The sequence below is a fragment of the Danio rerio genome, chromosome 21 (assembly GCF_052040795.2).
Source record: "Danio rerio strain M-AB ecotype USA chromosome 21, GRCz13ab, whole genome shotgun sequence".
Taxonomy (NCBI): domain Eukaryota; kingdom Metazoa; phylum Chordata; class Actinopteri; order Cypriniformes; family Danionidae; genus Danio; species Danio rerio.
Window position 1 is genome coordinate 40942455 of NC_141041.1, and position 15440 is coordinate 40957894.

Sequence of the window (15440 nt, forward strand, 5' to 3'; positions counted from 1 at the left end):
TTTTAAAACCAGGCGTAGCACCCAACCCAACCCCACCTCTAAACCCAACCATCATTGTGGGATGAGCAAATTATACTAAATTGTACAAATGAGATTGTAAGATTTCAAAAGAATTAGCCACTAAATCAAAAAAATATGAATTGCCATGAGATAGCATTGGAAGCACACATACACTCTCGCTTTCACACACACGCTATGGCCAATTTTTTTTAATTATACTGCATGTCTTTGGGCTATATATATATATATATATATATATATATATATATATATATATATATATATATATATATATATATATATATATATTGACGTGTGTGGGTCAACTCAGTTGTAAATGTATTGCTGAAGGACTGTTTGAGTGAAGTGAAAACACTGCTGTTCCTCAGGGAAAAGAGAGATGGCGAGTTACTCATCTGTGAACTAAAGTGTGAGTGTCCTGCCCTTGTCAGTGGCAAATACTACAAATGTTACTCAGGATCATTACATAAACTCGTAACATAATAAAACAGACTAAGTGCTAAAGATTATAAACTGTTTATCTAAAAATCTCAAACTGCAACACAGCACCCCGAACTATATAAGAATATTATTGTAATTCTTCCAAACTATTCTTTCAGCCATGAGTTGAGCCATAGCTTATTATATTATTAAATGGCCTACAACATTTTCCCCATAAACAAATATCTGCAACAGGTATATATTATTAGATTAATTAGATTAAAACATTCTCCATATGCTCAGTCATAACAACAGGAATTACCCCCAGAATCAAAAAAAGCTCAGTTTTGACAATGGAAAGGTCTTGAATGTTAACAAGCTTTGCTGTAGCTTATGTCAGAGCCTTCTCTTTCTTTCTCTATCATGCATCAAACACAAAGTAGCAAATTTCACGATATACACGTAAAACTAACAAAAGATACATCCTTTTTGGGGGTGCGGAATACATTTATAATCTGTCTTTAGTCGAATTTTGTTTCATCAACGAGCTTTGATGAAATTAGATACTCCATGCCTGGTTGGATTATTTGAAATTTCTACAATACATTTTTAAAATAAAAGTTCCGCATATGCTATAATGCATACTTATATAAACTTTAATAATAGGTAGGTATCCTTATAATCTCACTAGGAAGCATTATGGCTTTACTATGGATTGCTGGAGAACATTCAAATTTACAAGGACTACAACCCTGTCTCAATATGAACTACAAGTCTTGTCATGCAACATATACACACACAAGCCTCCATTGATTACTGATGCTGCTCATGGACTGATTACACTACATTTACTATACACGGCTCACTTTGAGACTCTCTTGTTAGGTTAACACCATATAACATTACAAAGCTTTTCCTGGTATAGTTTCCACATGTTTCGACCCTTGCTTTGTTCAATCATTTACCCTGTCTGCCACCTGGACTCACCATCTGCCTGTTACCTGACAACGCCTCTGCATTGCCTTGTTTGTACCCATTTGCGCCTGTTGTTGATCATTGCCTGTCTGACTACATTTCTTAATAAAACCAGCAAAAGCATCCTCACTTCTTTATCACTCATCTCCCTCCGTGGTTACAGTGGCCTTTTAATATAACAATTTGGCCAGGAGTTCATATTAGGGATCCCCTGTGGATTTCCAAAGACTGCATTGTTCCGACTAGCCTGTTTTTCACCAAGCAGTTCACCATTATCTAGCCGAAATAATTTGAGTATAATTTTGAGTAACCTTTATCCCAATACTGTCATATGAATGCCAATGTCAATAGAGCTGGTCCTCAATTAAAAGCATAATCTGCACTTTCTAATCACTAAAATTTGAAGAGTCCCTATTATGGGTTTTTGAAAATAAGCTTCTATGCAGTGTGTAACCAAGCACTAAGTTAATGAGAATATCCAGCTGAGGCTTAAATCTGAAAGTGCACCTTGTTTAAAACTATTGATTCTTTATCGAAATAGTCGACTCAGAGTCGAAAAAAACTAATCGAGTTGGGTTCAGATCTTTTGATTGATCGCATTAACATTGAACAGAAAACAGAATCCAGGGCATTTCAAACTGTTCATCACAGTCATCTACAGTATGGGTGAGTGAAGGTCTGTTAATCAAATTAGATTGCAATATAGCATTGAATCATTCACGTTTGCATATTTATAACGGAAAAAAATCCTCAAGTAGGCGACATGGTGGCGCAGTAGGTAGTGCTGTCGAAAAAAGAAAAAAGAAAGTCACCAGTTTGAGCCTCGGGTGAGTCAGTTGGCATGTCTATGTGAAGTTTGCATGTTTGACGGGTGCTCCGGTTTCCCCCACAGTCCAAAGATGTGGTACAGGTGAATTGGGTAAGCTAAATTGTCCGTAGTGTATGAGTGTGAATGAAATGAGTTGCGGCTGAAAGGGCATCTGCTGCGTAAAACATATGCTGGATAATTTGGCGGTTCATTCTGCTGTGGCCCCAGATCAATAAAGGGACTAAGCCGAAAAGAAAATGAATGAATGAATGAATGAATGGATGAATGAATGGATGAATAAAGAAAAAAGAAAGAAAGAAAGAAACAAAGAAAGAAAGACAGAAATCTTACCCCTCCAGTAAACTGTATATTAATAGAAGAAAAAAAGATAAACATAAATGAAAAAATATACCCACATATTAATCAGGAACAAGTTGCATACATTAATGAAATCAATTTTGAATCCAAGCCAGCTTCAAGCGGGCTGAATACACAAAACACAGGTCTGTGGGGCACAGCTTGAATTCTCCACTAACAGTTGTTTTCAAGGCTCTGTGTGACGCGTGGAGGCTCATGATTTAAGACTAAATCCCGCTTTTATAACAAATGTCATATGTATCCTTTGTTCTTTTTGTGAGTCTGGCAGGTTGCGGCGCTTGAGATTTTAAAGAGGATGATGCTTTACTGTTGGCTCTGAAAAAAGGGAGGATTGTCAGAAGGCAGCAGAATATGAAACACCTGCTTGTAGTTTAGCCTCCTTCCCTGGTGCCTGTACTTATTGGCAGCTCACTGAAAAAAAGCTTCAGGGCCAAACTGTCGTTTTCAAGAGCCATTCCTCTGCTTCTCTTCATCACTGAGAGAGCCAAAAGCTAATACATGAACCATTTACTTTGGTCTTAAATGTTCATCCAGCACAATGTGTTTTTGTTTGCTTGCACATTTAGCATTGCACCCATCTTGACTTGTTTTCCTCTGAGCTATAAAGCAGTCATCTGTATAGTCTTGTGATTGTGAATTCGTTTTGATCTTACAACATATAATAACCATATCAATATGGAGTGAAAGAGACCAGTTAGTCTTGTTTGTATGAGGCTGTAATGAGGCTACACACACACACACACACACACACAAACAAACATATACATATATATATATATATATATATATATATATATATATATATATATATATATATATATATATATAGAGTTGAATTCAGAATTATTAGTCCCGCTTTGAATTTTGTTTTCTTTTTTAAATATTTCTCAAATGATGGTTGATGTTTAACACAGCAGGAAAATTTTCACATTATGTCTGATAATATTTTTTTCTTCTGGAGAAGGTCTTATTTGTTTGATTTTTAAAGTTTGAAAATTCTTAAACATCATTTAGAGACAAAATCATTCGCCCCTTTAAGCTATATTTTTTCAACAACTTGTGTAATTACCATAACCTGCCTAGTTAATCTAATTTACCTAGTTAAGGCTTCAAATGTCACTTTAAGCTTTATAGAAATGTCTTGAAAAATATCTAGTAAAATAGTATTTACTGTCAAAATGGCAAAGATCGAATAATTCAGTTATTAATAATGAGTTATTAAAACTATTATGTTAAGAACTGTGTTATTTTTGGTCATGCATGTGTTTTAAAACAAAAAAAAAAACATGTCCTCTGGTGTGACACAATATGCTAATTTCAAATTGGCAATTACACTGAGTAAGTTCATTAGGTGAAGGACCCTATTCAAGATCATGTGACTGAATCAGTGGTCAGTGGTCACCACGGCAGAATGAACTGCCAACTTAGCCAGCATATGTTTTACGCAGTGGATGCCCTTCCAGCTGCAACCCAGTCTTGGGAAATACCCATTAACTCTCACATTCACACACATATACTACGGCTAGTTTAGTTTTTCAATTCACCTATATATGCATGTCTTTGGACTGTGTGGAAGACCAGAACACCCAGAGGAAACCCACGTGAACACATGGAGTTCACAGAAACACCAACTGGCCCAGCCAGCCTGATCTCACGAGAAAACGTAAGTATTTTACGTTTTGCCAGTTTAGTGGCTAATTCGTACAAATTCGTACGAGTTCAGTCGTACGAAATGGTACGATTTTAAAAAGGAGGCATGGCACCTGACCCCACCTCTAACCCCAACCGTCATTGGGGGATAAGCAAATCGTACTAAATTGTACGAATTAGATCGTACGAATTAGCCACTAAATGAAAAAGTTACGAATTGCCGTGAGATTGTGTTGGCCCAGCCAGCACTTGAACCAGCGACCTTCTTGCTGTGAACCACTGTGTAGCCTTATTTTTTAATATTAAGAGTATTTGTTTTGATATGTAACAGCATAGGATACAGTTTAGCAAAAACAATTAAATATAATTATGAAACTTTTAAATAATGCTAAAGTAAGTGACCCCGTATACTTTCCTAAACATCAGACTTAGTGCTTTATGTATTTTTTTGGCATATTTGTCAACTACCCATATATTAAAGAGCCCATATTATGGTTTTTTGAAAAAACACTTTCATGTAGTGTGTAACACAGCTCTAAGTGAAGTAAAGTATCCAGCTAAGGCTAAAATCTGTAAGAGTACAGTGTTTAAAACGGTTGATTCATTTATAAAAGAGTCGACTCATAGTGCTTCAAACGAGTCGCCTTGATACCGAGTCATTAGGTGTTTCGCCATGACGTACTAACGAAACCAAGTTATTCACGTGCACGCGCAAACCCGGGAGATTTGAAAACCTGCGGCCCCGCCCTCGACACAGAAACCCAGACACACACACACCCACAAACACACACACACAAACATGCCGGTCGATTGAAGGCACACTGTAGATGGATATTATCGAGTCTCTACCCAAAGATGAAACCTCAGCATTATAGCCAAGCAGTTGAAAACTACTGGAAACTACATGCTACAAAGAATACTTCATCGGCGTTTGTTAAAGGAAGGATCAGTAAAGAGTAACTTATTGATGGACATGTCAGGATGGGTTTCTTCCTCCATTTCTCAAGTGTAAGTGCGATTAAAGTTGTTGCCTCGTTGACTCTAGCTTGCAAATGTATTTAGTTGTGATTTGTTACTTGTAACCGCGTGTACTGTATCAGGTTAACTCGCTATATTGTCATATCGCGTGCAAAGTCACATTAAAAACGCGACGCGTGCTGCTTTGTTTACGGAGCTCCGTGGAGGAGGGTAGTGCTTGTGCTGTCGTCCGGAGGTATGTGTGTGTGTTTGTGTGCGCACGCGCAAAGACGAGGGCAATTTGTGTGTGTGTGGGTGTGTGTGTCTGTGAAAAGAGCAGAGTGAGACAAGCTAGAAGATCTCCTCAACAGTTTTTGGAGTTTTTGCTCAATAAAATAGTTAGTCGACTGTATTTACATTGACCCACTGGCAGCTAAAATCCACGCCTACACTATCGAGCATGTACGAACTGTGATTACTTTTATATTGCTGATTAGCTGTTGGGCATTTCACTCTCTCACTGAAGGCAGTCGACCAATCGCAACAGACTGTCATCGGTCCAATCAGCGCAGATTCGCTTAGCGCTAAGGAGGGGTTTGGGAACAAATGAATCACTGGACGATTCATACGGGAGTCGCTGGAATAATTAGGTAAAAATAAATGCAGATTATAAGACCATGAAAGTGTTGTTGAACCATGCGTGCATATTAGAGTGTTGTTGGAGAACCTTACAACCAAGATATGACCCTATTTCATGTATAATATGGGCTCTTTAAGATGTTTCTGAAAAAAGTCTCTCATGCTCACCAATACCAAACAGAGGGTGTGAAAATTAAAACTATTAAACTTAAGTCAAATTAAACATCTTGAAAATTAAACAAGGAACAGTTGGACATAATAAGCAACCAAAAACAACAACAAAAGGAAACACACAAACTAAAATTCAAAAAAATAAAAATAATAATAATAAATAAATAAATCCATAACCTATTTTTTAACCATTTGGTTACTAACTGTTCATCCAGCAAAAAGTGTATTTGTGTATTTGTACATTTAGCATTACCCCCATTTAGTCAAGGAGATTATGAGGCCACTAGATCCCTCTGAGCATAAAGCATCATCTGTACAGTCTTGTGATTGCGCCATGGTGATTTTACGCTGACTTTGTTCTGATCCTAGGAAATATTATAACCATACTGATATTGGGTAGAGGAGATCACTTAGTCTTGTTTATTTGAGGTTAAACTTGCCCAAATTAAGCAATGTATATTACTAAAAAATAATAAATAAATAAATAAATAAATAAATAAATAAATAAATAAATAAATTTAAAAAATTACATTTATGGAAGGACATGTGCAAAATATATTCATGAAACACAATCTTTAGTAGTATATTTAAATGATTGTGGCATAAAATAAAATGTATAAATTTGAATATAACCTAACCACTAACCATAACTCAAACCCTAACCCTAATCCTAACCCTACTACTACTACTACTACTACTACCACTACAAATCTCTGTGTGGAGTTTGCATGTTCTCCTGATGTGTGCGTGGGTTTTTTCCGGGTGCTCCGGTTTCCCCCACAAAGAAACAAAGACATATCCAAAGACATACAGTACAGGTGATTTAAATAAGCTGAATTGGCCATAGTGTATATGGGTGTGTACAAGAGTTTGTGGGTGTTTCCAAATGTTTGGTTGCAGCTGGAAAGGCATCCGTTGCGTAAAACATGGATTAATAAAGGGTCTAAGCTGAATGAAAATTAATTAAGGAATGATTCATCATCATCATCATGCAGTTGATATAAATCATATATATATATACTTTAATATTCTATAAAGACACTTCTCAAGTCTCAATTTCCTAGATTCATAACAAGAATACAGTTTTACAGACAAATATTCCTGAGCTCAGTGTAATAATATGCAAGAAATTCATCACATGGTGTTCAACTTCACAATTTGCTGAACCAAAATGAATACAGTTTCCTTAACCAACAGATTTGAATATTGATTCATGCCCTTTCCCCTAATTGAACTGCTCTTTACACTTCATTTTCACAAATGTCCTTCAGGTTCACAAGCCGTATAATGAACCCGTGACGGTGGGGGGTCAGAAAATATGGTTGTTATTTTAATGATTCACAGGTAGAGGCCAATTGCAAGGCAAATGTCTCATCATTAAAGCAAACGTTTGGCATAAACTCATGCGAACAGCATCTTTTAGTGCTTTAATTTTTTTCAGACAATTGAACTGGTCGACAATTTAAGTACTTTTGCGAAACATCCAATGTAAATATGGCTCATTAGTCTGACTGTGTTTGCCGAAGTAAACTGGTACTTCAGCTAATGCTGCCGCACTCCACAGGTAACATCGCTTCTGATTAAAATGGAATGTTTGGGAAACCAAATGTGCTTTCAGTAAATTAGAGCTCATTCAGGTAACTAAAAGTGTAATCTTGCAGCATGTTTTACCCAGCTTGATTACAATGTCACTAAATTCCAATGAAAATCCAATCCAAAAAGTCAATTTTAATTTATGTTCTGATTTATTTTAATTGTAGTTTGCCATTAAAGTATATTTTTATTCTAAAATTTATTCTGTATTATAATCATATTCATCTCAAATCTGATCTACATTGTCATTTAAACTCATCTATTTCTTGTAAATTGGTCCCTGGGTCAAAAAAACAAAACAAAACAAAAAAACATAAAACATTTATGTTTTTTGAAAATTGAGAATTATTCATCATATGTAATACAATATGCTTTCCATTGATGTATGGTTTGTCAGATAAGCAACATACCTGGGGGTTTCAGAAAGGAGGTTAAATGAAAACTCAGAGTATTTTAACCCTAAAATGAGAGAAACTCTGGGTTTTCCGTTTCAGAATGGCAGGTTTGTTTAACTCGAGAAAGCAGGGTAAGTCAAACCTGTTTCTGAAAGAGAGGTAACTTTAACTCAGAGTCAGTTACTGTGGTAACTTACTCTGTGAACCTAACCTGGTCAGTAGCAGGTTTTATTCTCTAAACTCGGAGTTTCTGTCGGTCTCCTCCTCTTTTTTAAAGATGAAGCGATATTTCTCGCCTTAGCTTTACGTTTCCACCCATCTATTTTAATGTTTATTTTGGATATGCACATAAAAACTATTGATGGAAACGTCATGATGCACATAACTTTTGAAAATATGCATAAAAAGCGCACACATTTCTAAGTAGGATAAACTTTTATGCGATAGAAAAGATACACATAGAGTACAATGGAAACACTTTTACTAAACAAATTACAGTATGTACATAAAAAAAAATTGTTATAAGAGATCATATGACGATGAAAATGTGTGTAAATGGACAAACCAGCAGGCTGAGCACACTGTAACACGTCTTAAATGCTTTTTTAGTCATTCTAAAATGCCTTAACTCAGTGGTGCTCAACCCTGTTCCTGGAGATCGACCTTCCTGCAAAGTTCAGCTCCAACCCTGATCAAACACACCTTAACCAATTAATTAGGAAATGAACAGCACTTGATAATTACAAGCAGGTGTATTTGATATGGGTTGCAACTGAAATCTGCAGGGAGGTCGATCTCCAGGAACAGGGTTGGTCACACCTGCCTTAACTGTTTCAGTATATATAATGAATTACCTCCGAGCGTCTGGAGTGTGTCAAAGAGTCTTTTCGTCTCATGGCTTCAAACGCTCCCACGTGTTCATTGTGTGTCAACATTGTTGTCTGAGGTGCAAGTACATTTATTAAATAAATAAATAATTGACGCAGTTTCATCTACCACAGTAAATTCTGTTTTTACAGTTGATATTTGGCGCCAGTTAATCAGGAAGTGACAATTTTGTTATCTTTGACTCGTTGGATGGAAACGCTGCTTTATTGCATCTGCATTATTCCAGTTTTACACATAAATTTATATAATATATTTGGATGGAAACTTATCGTCAACAGTTTAGTCACACACAGAACAAAGTCATGTACGAGAATGGCTTGTCCTTTTTTAATAAAAAATTAGCTTAAATTCACTGACCTTAGACATGTACAGTTACTAGATTAATGGGATTATTATTCTTTATAAAAACTATTGTTTAGTTCTACATTATTATTAGTATTATTATTATTCCTTTATTTAGCCAGGAGATCTCATTGGGACAGTACTGTCTCTTCTTCCAGTGAGACCTGGTCAAGATGGCAGGCAGCACATAAAGTTTCATATAAAAATCACAAACAGTACCACAAAATTACAAAATCACCATTCTTAAAAACATCAGCTCATAAAAAACAATTGCAGGTGTCCTTTAAAATGTTGTATAAAAGATGTTTAAAAGTAATCAGAGTCGGAAGAGTGTCAAGATTGAGATGATTTTGCAGGTCATTCCAAGCCCTGGGAGCGTAAACGGAAAAAGCACGTTTGCCAAGTTCTGATAGTACCCTTGGAACTATCAGACGAATACATGAACCAGATCTAGTGTGTTGGTTGATGGTGTGAAATGTTAATAAATTAAAGATATAGGATGGTAATTTACCTAAAAGAGCCTTTAAGATAAATAAGTACAGATGTAATTTTCTCGTTTGATATAGAGATAACCAGTCTAAGGAATCATACAAAATACAGTGATGTGTCCGTGAGTCTGCACCTGTGACAAAACGTATTGCTGCATGATAAACAGAATCTAATTTTCTTAATAGGGTAGCGGTTGCATGCATATAGAGATGATCACCATAATCCATTATAGACAGAAATGTACTCTCTACTAATTTTTTGCGGGCTTTATAAGGAAAACAATTTCTTGACCGGTATAAAAAACCTAACTTCGGCCTAAGCTTTTTCAGTAACTTGTCAATGTGTATATCAAAGGCTAATCTCTCATCAATCCAAACACCTAGATATTTATAAAAGCTAACTCTTTCTATTTGAACACCGTTCAGAGTTTTTATTGTCTGATCTGTTGACTTAGTGCGGCCACGGCTAAAAATCATGTATTTAGTCTTTTTTGAATTTAAAACCAATTTTAAATTTTGCAACGTACACTGCAATACTTGAAAAGCAATCTGTAGATGTTGTACAGCTTGGTTTAAAGAATGTGCTGCTGTATATATTATTGTGTCATCGGCATACAGGTGTATTTACATACATTACATCTACATACATTATAAATGTCATCAACCTCTATCACTTGATCCATAAAAAGACAGACACACTAGTGCACTAGTTTCACTAATGGTTTCCTCTTTAAAAATATATGGTCATATTTGCTATAACTTTGCATGAGCAGATCAAGTTCAGCTGGAGAAAGAAATGGTGATCTCTTTTTTTAAGATGTTGCCATGGTCACTCGCAATATCTGCGCTCCGTTGATAATGCCTTTTTATAGTCATGGTGCGCACACTTAACTCTGAGTTGGTCTACTCAAAGTTGATTGACCTAGCTCAGATCAGCTATTCTGAAACCGAAAACTCTGAAATTAATCTCTCAGTAAATCAACTCAGAGTTCAAGTTTAAACTCTGAGTTGTTTGAACCTTCTTACTGAAACAGGCCCCTGGTGTCACAATCACCAGCGATCTAATCCTTACAGATCGCCGGTAAACTCACAGATCACACAGAACGTCAAATCTGCCGGTATATGGACTACATTTACATTTAGTCATTTAGCAGACGCTTTTATCCAAAGTTACTTACAAATGAGGACAAGGAAGCAATTTACACAACTATAAGAGCAACAATGAATAAGTGCTATAGGCAAGTTTCAGGTCTGTAAAGTCTAAGAAGGAAAGTATTAGTAGTATTAGTATTTTTTTATTTTTTGGGTACAGTTAGTGTGATATCCAGAGAGGCAATTGCAGATTAGGAAGTGAAGTGGAGACTAAATAGTTGAGTTTTTAGTCGTTTCTTGAAAATAGCGAGTGTCTCTGCTGTTCTGATGCAGTTAGGGAGTTCATTCCACCAACTGGGCAGATTGAGCGTGAGCGTTCGCGAAAGTGATTTCTTCCCTCTTTGGGATGGAACCACGAGGCGACGTTCATTCACAGAACGCAAGTTTCTGGAGGGCACATAGATCTGCAGAAGTGAGAGCAGATAAGAAGGTGCTAGGCCAGAAGTCACTTTGTAGGCAAAAAGAGCTTTGAATTTGATGCAAGCAGCAACTGGCAGCCAGTGCAAACGGACTAGCAGCGGAGTGGCATGTGTTCGTTTAGGTTTATTGAAGACCACTCGTGCTGCTGCGTTCTGGAGCAGCTGAAGAGGCTTGATAGAGTTAGCTGGAAGCCCAGCTAGTAGAGAGTTGCAGTAATCCAGTTTGGAGAGTACAAGAGCTTGAACAAGGAGTTGAGCTGCATGTTCAGATAAGAAGGGTCGGATCTTTCTGATGTTATAGAGTGCGAATCTGCACGATCGAGCAGTTCTAGAAATGTGGTCAGAGAAGTTTAGTTAGTCATCAATCGTTACTCCAAGGCTTTTCACCATTTTGGATGCAGTAATGGTTGCCCCATCCATCTGGATTGAAAAGTTATGGTGTAGAGTCGGGTTGGCAGAAACTACAAGCATTTCCGTTTTTGCGATGTTAAGCTGAAGATGAAGATCTTTCATCCAGTGTGAAATATCCAACAGGCAGGCTGACATGCGAGCTGGAACCGAGGGATCATCAGGATGAAAAGAGAGGTATAGCTGGGTATCATCAGCATAGCAGTGGTAGGAGAATCCATGTCTCTGGATGACTGGTCCTAGGGATGACGTGTAGATGGAGAAGAGAAGTGGCCCAAGAACAGAGCCTTGAGGTACCCTAGTGTTTAGATGCTGTAGGTTGGACACCTCTCCCCTCCAAGACACCCTGAATGACTACTTGGACACACACCTGCTCCAAGCCTCCATTGATTAGACTCACACAGCTGAAGCTGCTCATGGACTGTTGATTCTCTGTTATGTGAAGTGGGATGCTGACAAGGAAGGTGCGGATCCAAATGCAAGTTTACTAAACAGAGATGGTCTGGCAAGCCATGGTCAACACAGGGGCAAACAGATGTCTAGAGGAGGGCAGATGTCAGGGGCAAACAGATGTCTACAGGAAATCCAGAGTCGTGGTCAAAAACGGGCAAGTGGTTAGTACAGGCAGGCTGTAACCTGAAAAATATTCTGCTGTGGTTCAGGGAGAACTGAAGGGTCACATGACTCTGTTACTTAACCCAGGTATATGTGTGTTTGTGTGTGTGTGTCCATTCATAAGCACACAAATGCGTCAGACCGGAAAAGCAAGGTTGTGTGTAAAGTTTCGCAGTTCACTGCGTTTAAAAGATAAAGCTTGGGGATCTCTGACCTGTGAAAATCGCATCACATGATTGCATGAGACCAATCGAGGATCAGAACATGACATCTCTGGACAATAATTTAAAGCATGGACCAATTGCTCGCTTTTTTAAATGTCTAATCATCTTGTTTAATCCCGCCCCTTTTCGCAGTGCCATATTGCAGAATTTCGCAAGCTCAAACTGTAGCGTGAACTCAGCTTAAATAGTCTATGTAATCAGTCTTTGATAATCCTCCAGCTGTGTGTATGCAATCAGTTAGGATCAGGAACCGATGTGAGTGTATGTGGTGCATGACTGGATCTTGTAGTCCATAATGATGGATTTGTAATCCGTTAATGATCTGCAACCACTAATCTGCTGATAATCATAACACCTGGCTAAGATACAAATAAAACTAAATATGGAATCTGGAGGTTTAAAAAAAACTACAAAAAAACAAAAACAAACGAATAACAAATCTAAATATTGAGACATTTAAATCACACTTAAAATAATCCAAATTAACCAAATGCATATTACTATTTAAAAAAAGTTTTTTTTATTTCATTTGATGAAAGATTTTACATATTTATGTTAGGACATTTGCAAAATGTCTTCATGGAGCACAGTCTTTATTTATCATGATTCTAATATTTTTCGCATAAGATAAAAATTGATAAATTTGACATACACGGTGTATTTTAGACTATTCCCGCAAATATATTTGTGCCTATGTAAGACTAGTGTTGTTTAGGGTGACATATAACCTGTTTCTTTCTTACAAGGGTGTATAAATTCATCACTTTACTTACAAGAAAATTAATTGTTACACAACTCATTAGTCTGAATGTCTGCACTATCCACGCTATGATAGTTCATAACAAAGTGCAAAATAAGCTTAACATTATGTAACACTGGAGTTAAAAGCAAACAACTTAAACGAGTAATAAGTAATAACAAATATGATGAATGAGTCACATTTAAAGTTGAATTCTGGCAATAGTGAACCCCAAAATAAAAATGTACTAATTGTTCACTCACCCTTAAGTGGTTTCAAACCTACATAAGTTTCTTTCTTTGTTGAGAACACTAGGAAATATGTTGAAGAAATCTGAAACCCTGCAACCTTTGACTTACACAGTAGGATAAAAGCAAATATCATGGATGTCAACAGATGCAAGTTTTAAGTTTTCATCTTCAAAATATATATTTTGTGTTTGTGTGTGTGTGTTTAACAGAAGAACATCAAACCGGTTTAGAACAAGTAAATTATGAGTTACTGATGACATAATTTTCTCTCTTAGATGCACTATTTCTTTTATGTATCTAATTTACAAGAATTGTCAGTTGCATCTTGTTTAGCAACAGTTCAAAGACAAATCTATATCAGAATCTTTTTTATTTTCCTTCTCAAGCTCACACATTTCCCTCGTTCCTCTACACTACAAACCTTAGCAGAATCTTAAACAGCTTTCAAAGCCTGATCTCAGGCCAGTTTGAATTCTCAAAGGCCAATGGTCATGTTTGGGGCCGGTTGGGCAGGGGGGGGGGCGGTTCTGTTTTTGCCTCGGACACTAAAGGGCAGACAAGTAACCAAGCGTCCCATAACCTTCACAGCTGTTTCCTTCACTCTCCAGCCAAAGTTCCTCCCCCTTTAATCCCTCCTTATTCCACTCCAACCTGGCATCATCACAAACAATACCAACAATCAACTTTCACACATTTCATCAGGACACGAGCACCGCGAAGCTTGTCGGTAACTCTGCAATCTTTCCTCAGCTAAACCCTGTTGTTACTTATTTATAGTAGCATGCTTCCCATTGGGCCAAAGTAATTGAAACCAAATGTGTGGAGGCAGTGAGACGGAGAAATCAAGCAGCGGTAGCATCTGGACAGGAGAAACACAGAGCGAGATTTTTTTTAAAAAGTGGAGGAACCCTTTGTCTGCTGTCGGGACACAAACTTTTTTTTTTTTTGGCTCCCAATTAAATCAACTTTTCTATTTGAACAGTGGCAGAATAATCCAACTGAACTGGAACTGAAAGAAAGCATGGCATAGAAAGAAAGATAAAAATAGCTCCGGCACAGACAGAAAACTCGAAGAATGAAGTAGCAGTTCAGATTAAGCGCAACCCTGTCTTTCTGCTGCCAGGAAGTCACATGCGTTTCCTCACACAAAGCGCAAGTCAAAAACAATGAGCTGAAAACTTACCATCCTGACCATGGCTGACCAAGTCCAAGCTAGTGCACAAGGGGTGTGACGGCCAGATAAAAGTAGACTCTGACACCCCTTAAAGATGGCATGAGGCCTATTTTTCCTCTGTCTCTCGCTTTCTTTCTTTTTCCGACTGACTCCAGGCAGTTACTTCCAAAGCTGTCAGCTTTTTCCAATAGCAGACGCACAAGCCAAAATCCCTGCCCAGAGTCTGCAGGAATTTCCTGAACTCTCAATCCGGTATCTGCAGCACACGCATGCGACGCTCTGTCTGAGTAACTGCCCCCTGCTTTCTGGCCAGATATAGCCCTATGAGACACATGGGGGAAGTTAGGGGTTTGATGGCTGGGGTTTTTATTTTAGCACAGCCCCTCACCCTCCATATGTGTGAGTGTATGTGCGCGTGTAGCCATGGGAATTGGAAACGCATTTACTTTTCTACTTGATGTTCCTGCCTGGCTGACTATGAGGGATAAAAATCGCCACAAAAGCTGTTCTTACACTCATTTTCTATGGCATGAAGTCATCAGACTGATGAATAATAGTAATCATTGTTTAGGTCGCCTGCTTTAACTGCCCGGTTCAGCATTAGCAGAATGTTCCATGGGGAGTGTGAAACTAAGAGCATGTGTGCAATCAATACGCAGATGATTAATCGCCGCTAATATTGCTAATTCAGGTGTCGTGGTGGACTGTGGTGTGTGTGTGCGTGTTAAGATGC

The 15440-nt window shown here is 37.6% G+C and overlaps 2 protein-coding genes across 5 annotated transcripts in view; both read right to left on the reverse strand.

The window, feature by feature from the left end:
• The window catches only part of LOC147838928 (uncharacterized), a 619529-nt gene that overhangs the window by 228791 nt on the left and 375298 nt on the right, over window positions 1-15440 (reverse strand). The window lies entirely within an intron of this gene.
• sgcd (sarcoglycan, delta (dystrophin-associated glycoprotein)) overlaps window positions 1-15440 on the reverse strand; it is a 407777-nt gene that overhangs the window by 192742 nt on the left and 199595 nt on the right. The window contains exon 1 of one of the 4 annotated variants that reach the window (XR_015519477.1): window positions 14717-14996. The exons of 2 other annotated variants lie outside the window; for them this stretch is intronic. Coding sequence is in view for 1 of the 2 variants with exons in the window: in NM_001001816.5 (NP_001001816.2) it covers window positions 14717-14728 (12 nt within the window). In the remaining variant the exon portion in view is untranslated. 4 annotated transcript variants of the gene reach the window in all.